The sequence below is a fragment of the Venturia canescens genome, unplaced genomic scaffold (genome assembly GCF_019457755.1).
Source record: "Venturia canescens isolate UGA unplaced genomic scaffold, ASM1945775v1 PGA_scaffold_15__1_contigs__length_3012046, whole genome shotgun sequence".
NCBI classification, from domain to species: Eukaryota; Metazoa; Arthropoda; class Insecta; order Hymenoptera; family Ichneumonidae; genus Venturia; species Venturia canescens.
The window spans coordinates 2,384,665-2,397,231 of NW_025108584.1; the positions used below are offsets into that span (position 1 = coordinate 2,384,665).

The window sequence follows — 12,567 nt, forward strand, 5'->3', positions numbered from 1 at the left end:
GACATTCTCCCATGATCTTCAGTTCCAAATAGGCAAAAGAAACTGAAGGAACAGGGAGAAATTTCTCATTGCCCTCGAGAGACGTCAAGGCAACGTGTTTTCACTTCCCATTTTGTGAAATAACGAGTTTTTATCATGATATTGGATGTTATAAGCAGAAATTCATATCTCCGCTAAAAGTCGGGAATCTCCCATGATTTTCAAATTCAAATAGGCAAAAGGAACTCAAGAAACGGGGAAAAAATCCTCACGACCCTGAGAGAAGCCAAGGCAATTTTTTTTCACTTCCAATTTCGTGAAAAAACGAGTTTTTATCATGAAATTGTATGTTATAAGGCGAAATTCATGTCTCCGCTGAAAATCGACCTTCCACCATGATCTTCAGTTCCAAATAGGGAAAAGAAACTGAAGAAAAAAGGAAAAATTTCTCATTGCCCCCGAGACACGCCAAGGCAACGTGTTTTCACTTCCAATTTCGTGAAAAAACTAGTTTATATCATGAAATTGAAGGTTGTAAGGCGAAATTCATGTCTCCGCTGTAAATCGACCTTCCACCATGATCTTCAGTTCCAAATAGACAAAAGAAACTGAAGAAACAGGGAAAAATTTGTCATTGCAATCGAGACACGCCAATGAAACGTGTTTTCACTTCCCATTTTGTGAAATAACGAGTTTTTATCATCATATTGGATGTTATAAGCAGAAATTCATATCTCCGCTAAAAGTCGGGATTCTCCCATGATTTTCTATTTCAAATAGGCAAATGGAACTCAAGAAACGGGTAAAATATCCTCACGGCCCTGGAGAGAAGCCAAGGCAATGTTTTTTCACTTCCAATTTCGTGGAAAAACGATTTTTCATCATGAAATTGTATGTTATAAGTAGATATACAAGGCGGGTTCTGGATACTTTTTTGCTGAGTCATTGTCACGATGACGTCATCATTTCGAACGTTCTAGAACGATGACGTCATCATTTCGAATGTTCTGGAACGATGACGTCATCATTTCGAATGTTCTGGAACGATGACGTCATCATTTCGAAAATTCTGGATACTTTTTTGCTCAGTCATTGTCACGATGACGTCATCATTTCGAACGTTCTAGAACGATGACGTCATCATTTCGAATGTTCTAGAACGATGACGTCATCATTTCGAACGTTCTGGAACGATGACGTCATCATTTCGAATGTTCTGGAACGATGACGTCATCATTTCGAAAATTCTGGATACTTTTTTGCTGAGTCATTGTCACGATGACGTCATCATTTCGAACGTTCTAGAACGATGACGTCATCATTTCGAACGTTCTAGAACGATGACGTCATCATTTCGAAAATAACGATGACGTCATCATTTCGAACATTCTGGAACGATGACGTCATCATTTCGAATGTTCTGGATACTTTTTTGCTGAGTCATTGTCACGATGACGTCATCATTTCGAACGTTCTAGAACGATGACGTCATCATTTCGAACGTTCTAGAACGATGACGTCATCATTTCGAAAATTCTGGATACTTTTTTGCTGAGTCATTGTCACGATGACGTCATCATTTCGAACGTTCTAGAACGATGACGTCATCATTTCGAACGTTCTAGAACGATGACGTCATCATTTCGAACGCTGTGGAACGATGACTTTCGAACCTTCTAGAACGATGACGTCATTTCGAAAGTTCTAGAACGTCATTTCAAAATATTCTATGAGACACCATTTCCTGTTTTACCGACTGAAAATTTCGGAAAAATGTTGGAATCATAGATGTCACAGCTAATAGTCGCTCCTGATACATTCCAAGAATTTTTAAATCTGATTGATGACGTCATCCCGATTTTAAAATTCTGAAATAATGTGTGTCATAGTGGGGGTGTATCCTATAAAAGGAGATTTTACCCCTCATCGTCACTTTATGCTGAACCCTTGAGCATTACGATACTGTAAAAAATAAGCTGAGCAATGGAAGCCATTTTAGATTTGCAAGGTTTCAAGATGCCTATCAATAATTTCGTATTGAAAGAGCTAGCCGTCATTAAAATTTATCCCAGTGCGGAAGCTTACGAGGAGTTTGGATGCTTTCTAGTAAAGCCTCCATGTGAATGGGATAGTTTGCCAGCCAAATATAAGAGTCAGAATAAGTGGTGTGAACGTAACCATCACGGTATCCCATGGAATGCTGGTGATATTCCTTATGATGAATTAAAGAACGTATTTGACATTATTTTAAAAAATGTGAATTTAGTTTATGTGAAAGGGTTGGAAAAACAGCAATGGATCACAGATATTATAGGAGATTCAAAGTTGATCATTAATATGGAGGATTTGGGTTGCCCCGCATTGCGAAAATTACCCACGCCAATATATCAGCATTACAAGTATCACAATGGGGTACGCGAATACAATTGTGCCTTTGAAAATGTTCAACGTTTGAAGGAATGGTATTTGAAGCATGGTGTTGAAAATTCATCATTTCCACGATCCTTAAGAATCTTCGCTACATTGGGAAGTCTGAGAGCAATGAAGACGGAGGATATCGCTTGTCTTCCTCAAGAATTTATTCTAACTTACGCATGGAAGGACATTGACGACGTATGGGACAGACTTCCTAAAGAATGGCGCATCGATGAGGATTTCATGAGTTATCGCCGATGTCGAAAACACTATCAAAAAACGGATACCGACGAATTCGATGGACCTATACCGTTAATCATAAATTGTCTCAAATGTCAATTTTTTTCTGAAAATCTGTATGATGAATATACATAAATGTTTTCAAGTTTTTGAAATCTAACAATAGTGCTGATAAAAAGAGAGAAATATCAATTACTGATTAAGAAAGAAAATAACTCATCTTTCAAATATGACATCAGTTATGAGCCGCACTACAGAACAACAAATCCGTGATAGTTCGAGCATGCTTGTAACATGATGCTCTGCGGAGCCAGCCACGTAATAATTATTTATTTTTTTCTGGGTCACCGAGTGACGCGAAATAAGTTTGCTCTATGATCCAAGAAAAAATTTGAAATTATTACCTGCGAACGTTTATAACACATATGTTTCCGTAGTGGAGCCCTGTAACCCGATCTTTGGATAAATTCGTCTATGAATTTTACGAAGTATTTTCTCTCGTTTATTGTAGGGAATTGCGCGTTTCAGCGGACAGAAGCTTCTCTTCTGCATTCTCTGTAACAACGCTTTATTTCTCGAATAAACGGACGATCTATAATTTCTTATGTGTACTTTATTTCGCACTGACCTGCCTCACTCTCTTTCTGCATGTTCGATTGACGATACGTTTCACATTCTGACTCAGGAAATAATCATAACTAAAATATATCTAATTTCGTGTCCGTGTGAGAAGAAGAAATCAAGTTGTACTCGTGTGCTCCACGCACACCAGCATGGGATATTCGGCACGTCGATCGAGAGTTCAACATTCTCTTATTCTTTTTACTCGATCTCATATTTTCAGAGCCCAGTTTTCTATTAAACAATTCAATAAATATATTTTTCTCACAGTATGCCAACCAATTAACTCAAATCGTAAATATTTTTACACATAAAGTTTAAAAAAAAGTTAATACGAAAATATGTTTTTTACATTTTTATTCGTTGATTGTTGTTATACATTTTTCAACAATTTTGCATGGAAATAAAAATGTTTACATGAAAATAAATGTTTTTACATATAAATAAATTCACACTGATTATATTTTCCACCCAAAGGGCGCACATGAAGATGATTTTCGATAGATGCTTGAGTCATTTTTTGAAATTCCTCAGGATGTTCTTGGAATGCTTTGGTGATTCTGGCTGGTAGAAATACTTGAAATTCGCTCTCAAGTTCCATTGTGACTTGTCCTCCGAATGTTGTATTTATTTGCTTCAACCCGGTGATTTTGTAGATTTTTCCAGGCTCCAAATCTACGAACTTCTTCGTTGGTAGGAAATTATCCATGCGACTGACTTTGTTGATTACCGACAAATCCATTATGCTGAGATCACTGTTCTTGATATAAATATAATTGTGACAACTTTCTTGTGAGATTGTTTGTATCACTTTTCAATTGAATGAGCTTTCGAAGTTCTTGAATATTTTTCAAAAATAATTCGATTCTCGTTTTTAATTCTCGACGATCCTTATTTCGATCTCGCATTTGACTGATGGACATCATGAAAAATTCAGCCTTTTATACTCATCTACCCCTTCTCCCTGAATTTTTTCTGAATGACATCATCTATCCCGAATGATCCAGAATACTCTATTGATATTATTTATCATGAGTTATATTTTCCATCGTGAATGCTGCCATCTACTCGCACATTCTGGAATATACTAATCAGATAAGGATTATTGCTTGAATTTTTTTTTTCGGTGAATCATTTTTCCATTGAAATCTCTGTTCATGCTCGAGTATAAATAGAGCGGTACTCGTGTGATTTTTCATTGATTTCCTAACCTGTGCACAATTACGATCTATACACAATGGAATCAAAAAAGTGTTTGCAACTAATAAGCTTGATGAAAAAAGCCTATAAATTATTAAAAAATGCATCCGGTGATCAAGTAGATAAATGGATGAAATATGGAACTCGTAATATCAAATTATTAAATAAAATATTGAAAAATTGTGATCTATCGAGTGGTGAAAAAACGAAAATTCAAACAACTATATCATTGCTCATATCATTGCGTGAAAAATTCAAGAATGATCAGAGACGTGGTGGAAATATTGGCGCGCGTGAAAAAACGACTGATCGTATTCGCTGGGTAGATCTCGAAACAGCTTTTAACAGTCGTATCCGAACCGGTGCAGTGGTGAATCTCCTTCACAAGGATCTGAGATCATTCCTGTATGATGCAAAAGTATCCACAGTTAAAAGATTAGCAAATTTAATACAAAAAGTGGGAAATCTGAAAGTGAACGTTGTATTGGCGTGTGAATTTTCTACAATGAAAAATGGTGAAATAATCGAAGAGAAGAAATTTTTCAATACGAGAAATGAAGCAATCCTCGCCGCTACAGACATTAAAAGATGGTTCGATGAAAATGTAACGGATCAGCTGTTGACGAAAATCGAGGATTTTCAAGAACGTGATTCCGGTTGGTCGTTGCGTGAAATCATAAACCTCGTAGTCAATATCAATCAGTACTCACCGTTGCGTGGAGCTTTGTCAACATTTGTTACGTTGCCTCACGACATACAGAAGAAGAAGGCTGTCGTAAATATAAAAAACGATGATGAATTTTGTTTTCTGTGGGCTGTGACAGCAGCCCTTCATCCAATGCATAAGAATGTAGATAAACTTAGTTCATACTCCCAATATTTATCAGAGCTCAAGCATGACGGTATAAACTTTCCAATTACCTTAAACAGTATTCCTAAATTTGAAAAAATGAATAATTTGACAATCAACGTATATGGTATTGAAAAATGCAAACAAAAAAGTGAAATTGTACCGTCATACTTGAGCAAAAATAAATCGGAAAAACCAACGATTCACCTTCTCATGGTGGCGAGTAATATTGGTATGGAAGTGGATGATGAGAACAATTTCCAACCAATTTATCACTTTGCTTGGATTCGTAATTTGTCGCGTCTACTGAGTTCACAGGTAACAAACTATGATAAACGCACATGGTTCTGTGATAACTGCTTGAATCACTTCAAACTGCAAAGTTCTTTTGAAAATCATAAACGCGATTGCTTGAGTCTAAATAAGGCGAAAATGGTGTTACCGGACGAAGAAAACAAAATATTGAAATTCAAAAATTATCGGTACAAAGAATCAGTACCATTCGTTGTGTATGCCGATCTCGAGAGTATTCTCGAACCAACTGGAAATGATATACAGTGTCAAAAGCATGTCCCACACAGTGTAGCGTATTATTTACAATGTGCCTTTGACGAGACGCTCTCAAATTTTGCAATAAAACGTGGATCTGATTGTATCGAGTGGTTCATCGATCAATTATTGTTAATAGCGCAAATGGTTGATTCTCGTGTGAATAATATCTTGCCTATGAAACCGCTCACAACCGACGAAAAAATAGCGTATAAAAATGCTGAAATGTGTCATATCTGTGAGCAGCCATTCACTCACACTGATGTGAAGCACCGTGATCATTGTCATTTTACTGGTAAGTATCGCGGTGCTGCGCATCAAGGGTGTAATTTGAACTATACCAAGTCCCACACCATTCCAATAGTTTTTCACAATCTCTCCGGCTACGACTCACATTTTCTCATTAAATCTCTGGCTACACGATTCGATGGTACGGTTAAACTTCTTCCAATTAATAAAGATAGATATATTTCTTTCACAAAATACGTCTCAGGCACAAATGTAAATTTACGCTTCATCGATTCATTCAGGTTCATGCCAAGCAGTCTTGACAAATTGTCATCTTACCTGAATGACCATGATAAATCGATTACCCGAAAACACTGTAATAGTGTGGAGGAGTTCAAAATGCTCTCAAGAAAGGGAGTATTTCCTTATGAATACATTGATTCTTGGGAAAAACTCGATGAAAAGCAGTTGCCATCAAAAGAGCATTTTTATTCAAAACTCAACAACGAGGAAATCTCCGACCAAGACTACGATCATGCAATGAAAGTTTGGAATGCGTTCAAAATCACCTCATTAGCGGAATATTCGGATTTATATTTGAAAACTGATGTACTGCTTTTGGCTGACATATTTGAAAATTTTCGACGCAACTGCTTTTCTACTTACAAATTGGACCCTCTGCATTATTTCACGGCTCCGGGGCTTGCTTTTGATGCGATGCTCAAGTGTACCGGGGTGGAGCTTGAGCTTCTCACTGATGTTGAGAAAATTTTGTTTATCGAGAGTGGTCTTCGCGGTGGAGTAGCACAGTGCTCGAACCGATATGCTCAAGCAAACAATAGATACATGAATGAAAAATTCGATCCAAGCAAAGAGGAAACATATCTCATGTACTTTGACGTGAATAATCTGTACGGTGGAGCTATGAGTCTGTTTTTACCCTATGATGGTTTCGAATGGATATCACATATAGATATATTCAACGTTCCAGATGATTCGCCTATTGGTTACATACTCGAAGTAGACTTGGAATACCCTGAAGAACTTTTCGAGCTACATAAAGATCTCCCACTTTGTCCGGAACATTACACACCACCCAATAGTAAACAATCAAAATTGATAACGACACTTCATTCCAAACATAGATATATACTACATTATCGAAATTTAAAACAATATTTAAACCTGGGAATGAAACTAACCAAAATTCACAGAATTCTAAAATTTAACCAAGCCCCATGGCTGAAAAAATACATAGATTTAAATACAGAATTGCGAAAAAAATCCAATAATGAATTTGAAAAAAACTTTTATAAATTAATGAACAACGCAGTTTTTGGAAAAACAATGGAAAATGTGAGAAAACATAAAGATGTAAGAATCGTGACAAAGTGGGAGGGAAGGTATGGAGCAAAAGCTCTCATTGCAAAACCAAATTTCCATAGTTGTACAGTATTTGACAATGATATGGTTATAATCGAGATGGATCGCACCAAAGTACTTTTCAATAAACCCATTTACGTTGGATTTTCGGTTCTCGATCTATCGAAAACATACATTTACGATTTCCACTACAATTATATCAAGAAAACATTCGGAAATCAAGCAAAGCTCATGTATACCGATACAGATAGTCTTCTATATCATTTCACTGTTCCTAACATTTATGATTATATCAAACGAGATTTGCAAAAATTTGACACTTCCGATTACCCCAGCAATAACGTTTATGGAATTCCACTAGTGAATAAAAAAGTTCTTGGTTTGATGAAAGATGAAATGAATGGCAAAATAATCGAGGAATTTATTGGATTACGAGCGAAATTATACGCATTTAAGGTTTTCAGTGAGAATGGGGATAGAAAGAAGGCTAAAGGAATTAAAGGATCAACATTGAAAACAATAACATTTGAAGATTATAAAAAATGTTTATTTGATCACCACGATTCGATAAAACATCAATATTTAATTCAGAGTCAGAAACATGAGGTTTATACGATAAAACAGAAAAAATTAGCTTTGAGCTGGCAAGATGATAAAAGAATTCTGTTACCTCACACAACGGATACTGTGCCATATGGTTATAAGAAAAAATAAAAAAACTCATTTTTGTATGTGTGTGTGTATTTATTCAAAAAACCTTTACAAATCTGATTCATTTATCCATGTATTGTGTGAATTGTCGAAACCTAGCCATTTGACGAGCAGTTTATTTCCACGTTTTCGCACTATTTTTTCCACAAGGTAAATATCCGGATATTTGACTTTTGTGAGCTCTTCTTGATAGAAACCACCTTCAATTGGTTGATTCTGGTAGTCCACAAGTTTATATGTAACAGGATCGGTATTTTGTATCATACTTATGGTAAATATTTCGGTTGTCCAGTTGGGTGTATAACCTTTTTCGAAAACATGCTTGTACTTGCTGATTCGGACTCTATCACCAACTTTAAACTTTACTTTTTGCGTACCACTCACGCGATAAACTCCATAAATATTGCGTAGAATTTTTTTCTCATTTTGAACGTTTACATCTTTAGGTTTCATCTTTATTGTTCGATGTTTGCTGTCATTGTAACTTGAAATCAGATCATCCAAAATGTCTATCCATTTGTACGTACCTCGCAAACTAAATTGTTTCCACATTTTACTTTTCACGGTGCGATTGAAACGTTCGCATATTGATGCTTTCATATTGCTAAATGTAGAGTATAATTTAATATTATAACGTTGTAGGAGGGCTTTGAATTCATTATTATAAAATTCTTTACCACGATCGACATGTAATTTTTTTGGTACGCGACCCTCGGCAAGTATAGTTGCTAGAGCATTCGATACATCTCTGCCATTCTTACTCTTGATCGGCATCGCCCAAGCATACTTTGAAAATATATCAATGATCGTAAGTAAATATTTGTAACCGTTGTTGTATCGCGCATACGCAGTCATATCCACGAGATCTGCCTGCCAAGTTTCATCTAATCCTCGAATATCCACACGACGACGAGGATAGTTTCTTCTGGCAGGTCTGTGAAGCTCTTCCACCACCACTCTTTTCTTCTCACTCATTCTAGTGCGTTGGTCCAAAATTACTTGAAAATTGCGAAATGCTCGGATTCACGATTCGTTTCTCGTTTATTTTTGTCTGAAAGTTCGCTATCATCAACTCGATGTTTTTGGCTTATATTATGGATTTTTTCCAATGCTATCAGTCTGTCTTCCAATTGTGCAATGATTTCAGAATTACGCATCGTCAATTCTGCTAGTGTATCCTGATTAATACGTTGGGTGTTTAAGTTGTCATTAAAATTGTTTTCGAGAGCTCGAATCATGGTTTCATGATCATCCAGCTGGTTTCGCATGGAAGATGTAATTGTATACACGAGACGTACTTCTTGTTTAACAAAATTTTGCATTAATCGTACAGTAACAGCATCATTCTCGAGTTTAGGCTCAGCAAGATTACACAATCTCTTATTATCTATATCATATTGACCATCGAGCGTAATTTTAAATCCATTACCAGGAGGACCACGGCTCCCCGGAGAAACACTCTTATTCGACAATTGTCGTCCAAACACGTCGACACTCATGATTTAACTGAACTCGAGTAGTGTGTGTACTACCTAATAAATAATTTGAGCTTCACGCAATTCCTCGATGATGGAAATTATTTCATTGACGTGACTTGCATTGCCTGCAACTTGTGAAGCATAAAGAAGACGCAGTCTATCAACCAGCTCATTAGGGTCATCCCAATAAACGTAATCCAGGGTACTATTTCTTTTGAAAATTTTATACCGCGGTAAGCTTTTACCCAATCGTTCCGAGTGTCGCGTTGGTGAGGATTTTCTCATCGGTGAATCAATCATTTGAGCAATTATATTTTTGAATTTTCTACTATTATCATTGCGAATTGCGTGATCATGAATATAATGTTTTCTATAAGCGTTTGTCGAATTGAGAATTTTGCGATAATTTTCTCTATCGTTTGTCGTTATTCGAGATTCATCGGGGGATTTTTTAAACAGCAATTCCAATAAACCCTCACTTTGATCAAAAGTCTTATCACCGATACGAATAATATTTCGCTCAAACGTAATTGGTGAATTTCCGATCATTAAACGATTTCCCTGTAATTTTCGTACTCCATACGATGTATCCAGCTCTTTCTTTTCCACCGTGTCAAACATATTTAAGTAATTTTGAGACAAATCATCACGTTTAATACTATCATCATCCTCAAAACTAATATCCTCTTCCGAGATATCCCCGTGAGCCGTTTGAAACGAACGTTCGAATTCATCATCTTCGTTATCGATAAATTCATCTTCTTTTTTCACGGAAGACTCCTCATTCGGCTCTTTCTTGATAGCTGATTCCTGTTTTACTGACTGATCAACCAACTTCTCCAAAGGATTCATTACGGGTTTGAAAATTTCACTCATGGCTTTCTCAGCCGTCATTTTCCCCAATTTCAACATTTTGTGTTTTCGTCGAATCGCATCGCTCGCGCTGGCGATTCGGCGTAAAATGTTTTTTTCCTTATTCAGCTCGGCTCTGTGCATATTCACACTTTTAAGGTTGCATTTCAACTGTGCGATAAAGTTTGAAATTATAAATATATAAAGCAATCGAATCCTCTCCTGTAACGACCCTTGTTCAATTCACTATCCTTGTCTATTACCACGAACCCATATTTATTATCATTCCAGCACTTTGAACATAAACTTTTAAATTGTTTGTAAGACATGTCGGTATTTACGTGATCATCGTATATATGTTTCAAATTCATTTCATCTTGCTTAAAAATAACCAGTAAATTGATATTATCACGAACGAGATGTTTTGGGATACGTGCATACGTTTGGCAGAGGTAAAAGCAGTCTACGTCTTTGTGTCGTCCCATGCAGAAAAATGCTCTCACATTGTCCTGTTTTTCACAAGCGATATCATCGAAAATCATGAGGGAATTTGGTTGAGCTTCTTCCGGTTTGATTACTAGCTCGTGATCGGTGAAGGGAAAATATTTCACTCCTTGCACAGATTCGAGTAAGCGTTTGAGAAATATGTACTTTGGCTGATTCAAAGACTTTGAATACACATACACATTCTCAAATCTCAAACCGTTGGGATGTGTAATGAGGGTGAGAAGCGCGTTGGTCTTGCCACAATTCGATGGACCACAAAATACTGCACGTATACTACTTGGTAACAGCTCCCCATGACGTTTATTCTTAGCATCGTGTTGCACGAACTCATCAAAATTCTTTATAGATAATTTGATTGGTTGATTATTAAACCTCATCATGATCATGACTGAGAGAAATAGGTATAAGTACGTCGCTTATAAAGACATTTCTCAGTTATCATCGAACTTTCGATACATACACACGAAAATGGATAATCGAGATAAAAATCCCATAACTCAGAGCATGAAGGAATACTTGAAAGATCAATTTTATCGTGGAACTAAGAAATCTGACTGGGAAGCTAAAACAATAACAGGCAGTGAGCCATTTTCAGGAAGCGTTCAGCCTGGAAAATATGGTGCAGTAGGTGATGAGAAAAAAAAGTATAAATAGGATGTCTAAAAACGGTATCTCCTCAGTAATGATCGAGCGTCGGAAGAAACGTGGAAAAGGACTTATCAACGATCTCATCAATAAACTTCCGGTTGAACTACATTTACCTGGTTATCAATATTGTGGTCCTGGTACTAAACTGAAACAGAGACTTGAACGAGGTGATCCGGGAATTAATGCGCTCGACGCGGCTTGCAAAGAGCACGACATTGCGTATTCGAAAAATCGAGAAAACATCGACGCTCGACACGCAGCGGACAGAGTACTCCACGACAAAGCTTGGCAGCGTATTTTTGCAAAAGACGCAAATTTCGGTGAAAAAGCTGCAGCTTTGGGCGTTGCGAATATCATGAAGGCTAAAACCAAACTCGGTCTGGGTGTGAAGGGGCGGACATTCAGTTCAGGTGCAAAGAGGATGCAAGTGAAACCTAATAAGAAAAAGATAGCGTTCAAACGGATCGTTGATGCAGCTAAAATGTCAATACGTCCTGGAACGGTTGATCCTATCAGAACGGCATTAAAAAGTGCTCGTGATGTTGTGAAAAAAGCGGGTGGAAAGAACAAATTTCAATCACCTCGGATCCTACGAGTACCCGAGAAAATTGGGGGTTTGCTACCATTTCTCATACCACTGTTTGCTGGGCTAAGTGCAACAGGGGCTCTTGCGGGGGGTGCAGCGGGTATAACAAAAGCCATAAATGATGCGCGAGCTGCGAAACGTCAATTGGAAGAAAGTAGACGACACAATGAGACTATGGAATCTATTGCTTTGGGTAAAGGACTCTACCTGAAACCCTACAAAAAAGGTCTGGGATTGCATCTGAAACCCTACCCAACAAAAAACCTATAAGGCTACCACACCGAGCACTCACCGATACAGATATCACAAAATATGCCAAA

At 37.1% G+C, this 12,567-nt stretch overlaps 1 protein-coding gene across 1 annotated transcript; it reads left to right on the top strand.

The window, feature by feature from the left end:
• The first annotated feature begins 5,737 nt into the window (after positions 1-5,737).
• Positions 5,738-7,304, top strand: LOC122418620 (uncharacterized). Its single transcript, XM_043432893.1, has 2 exons — positions 5,738-7,184; positions 7,297-7,304. The coding sequence occupies exons 1-2, from the start codon at positions 5,738-5,740 to the stop codon at positions 7,302-7,304; spliced, it is 1,455 nt and encodes a 484-aa protein (XP_043288828.1).
• The last annotated feature ends 5,263 nt before the right edge of the window (positions 7,305-12,567 follow it).

What these genes read in the sequence shown, in the direction of transcription:
- LOC122418620 (XM_043432893.1), top strand. Translation starts at nt 5,738, where the DNA reads ATGGTGTTACCGGACGAAGAAAACAAAATATTGAAATTCAAAAATTAT.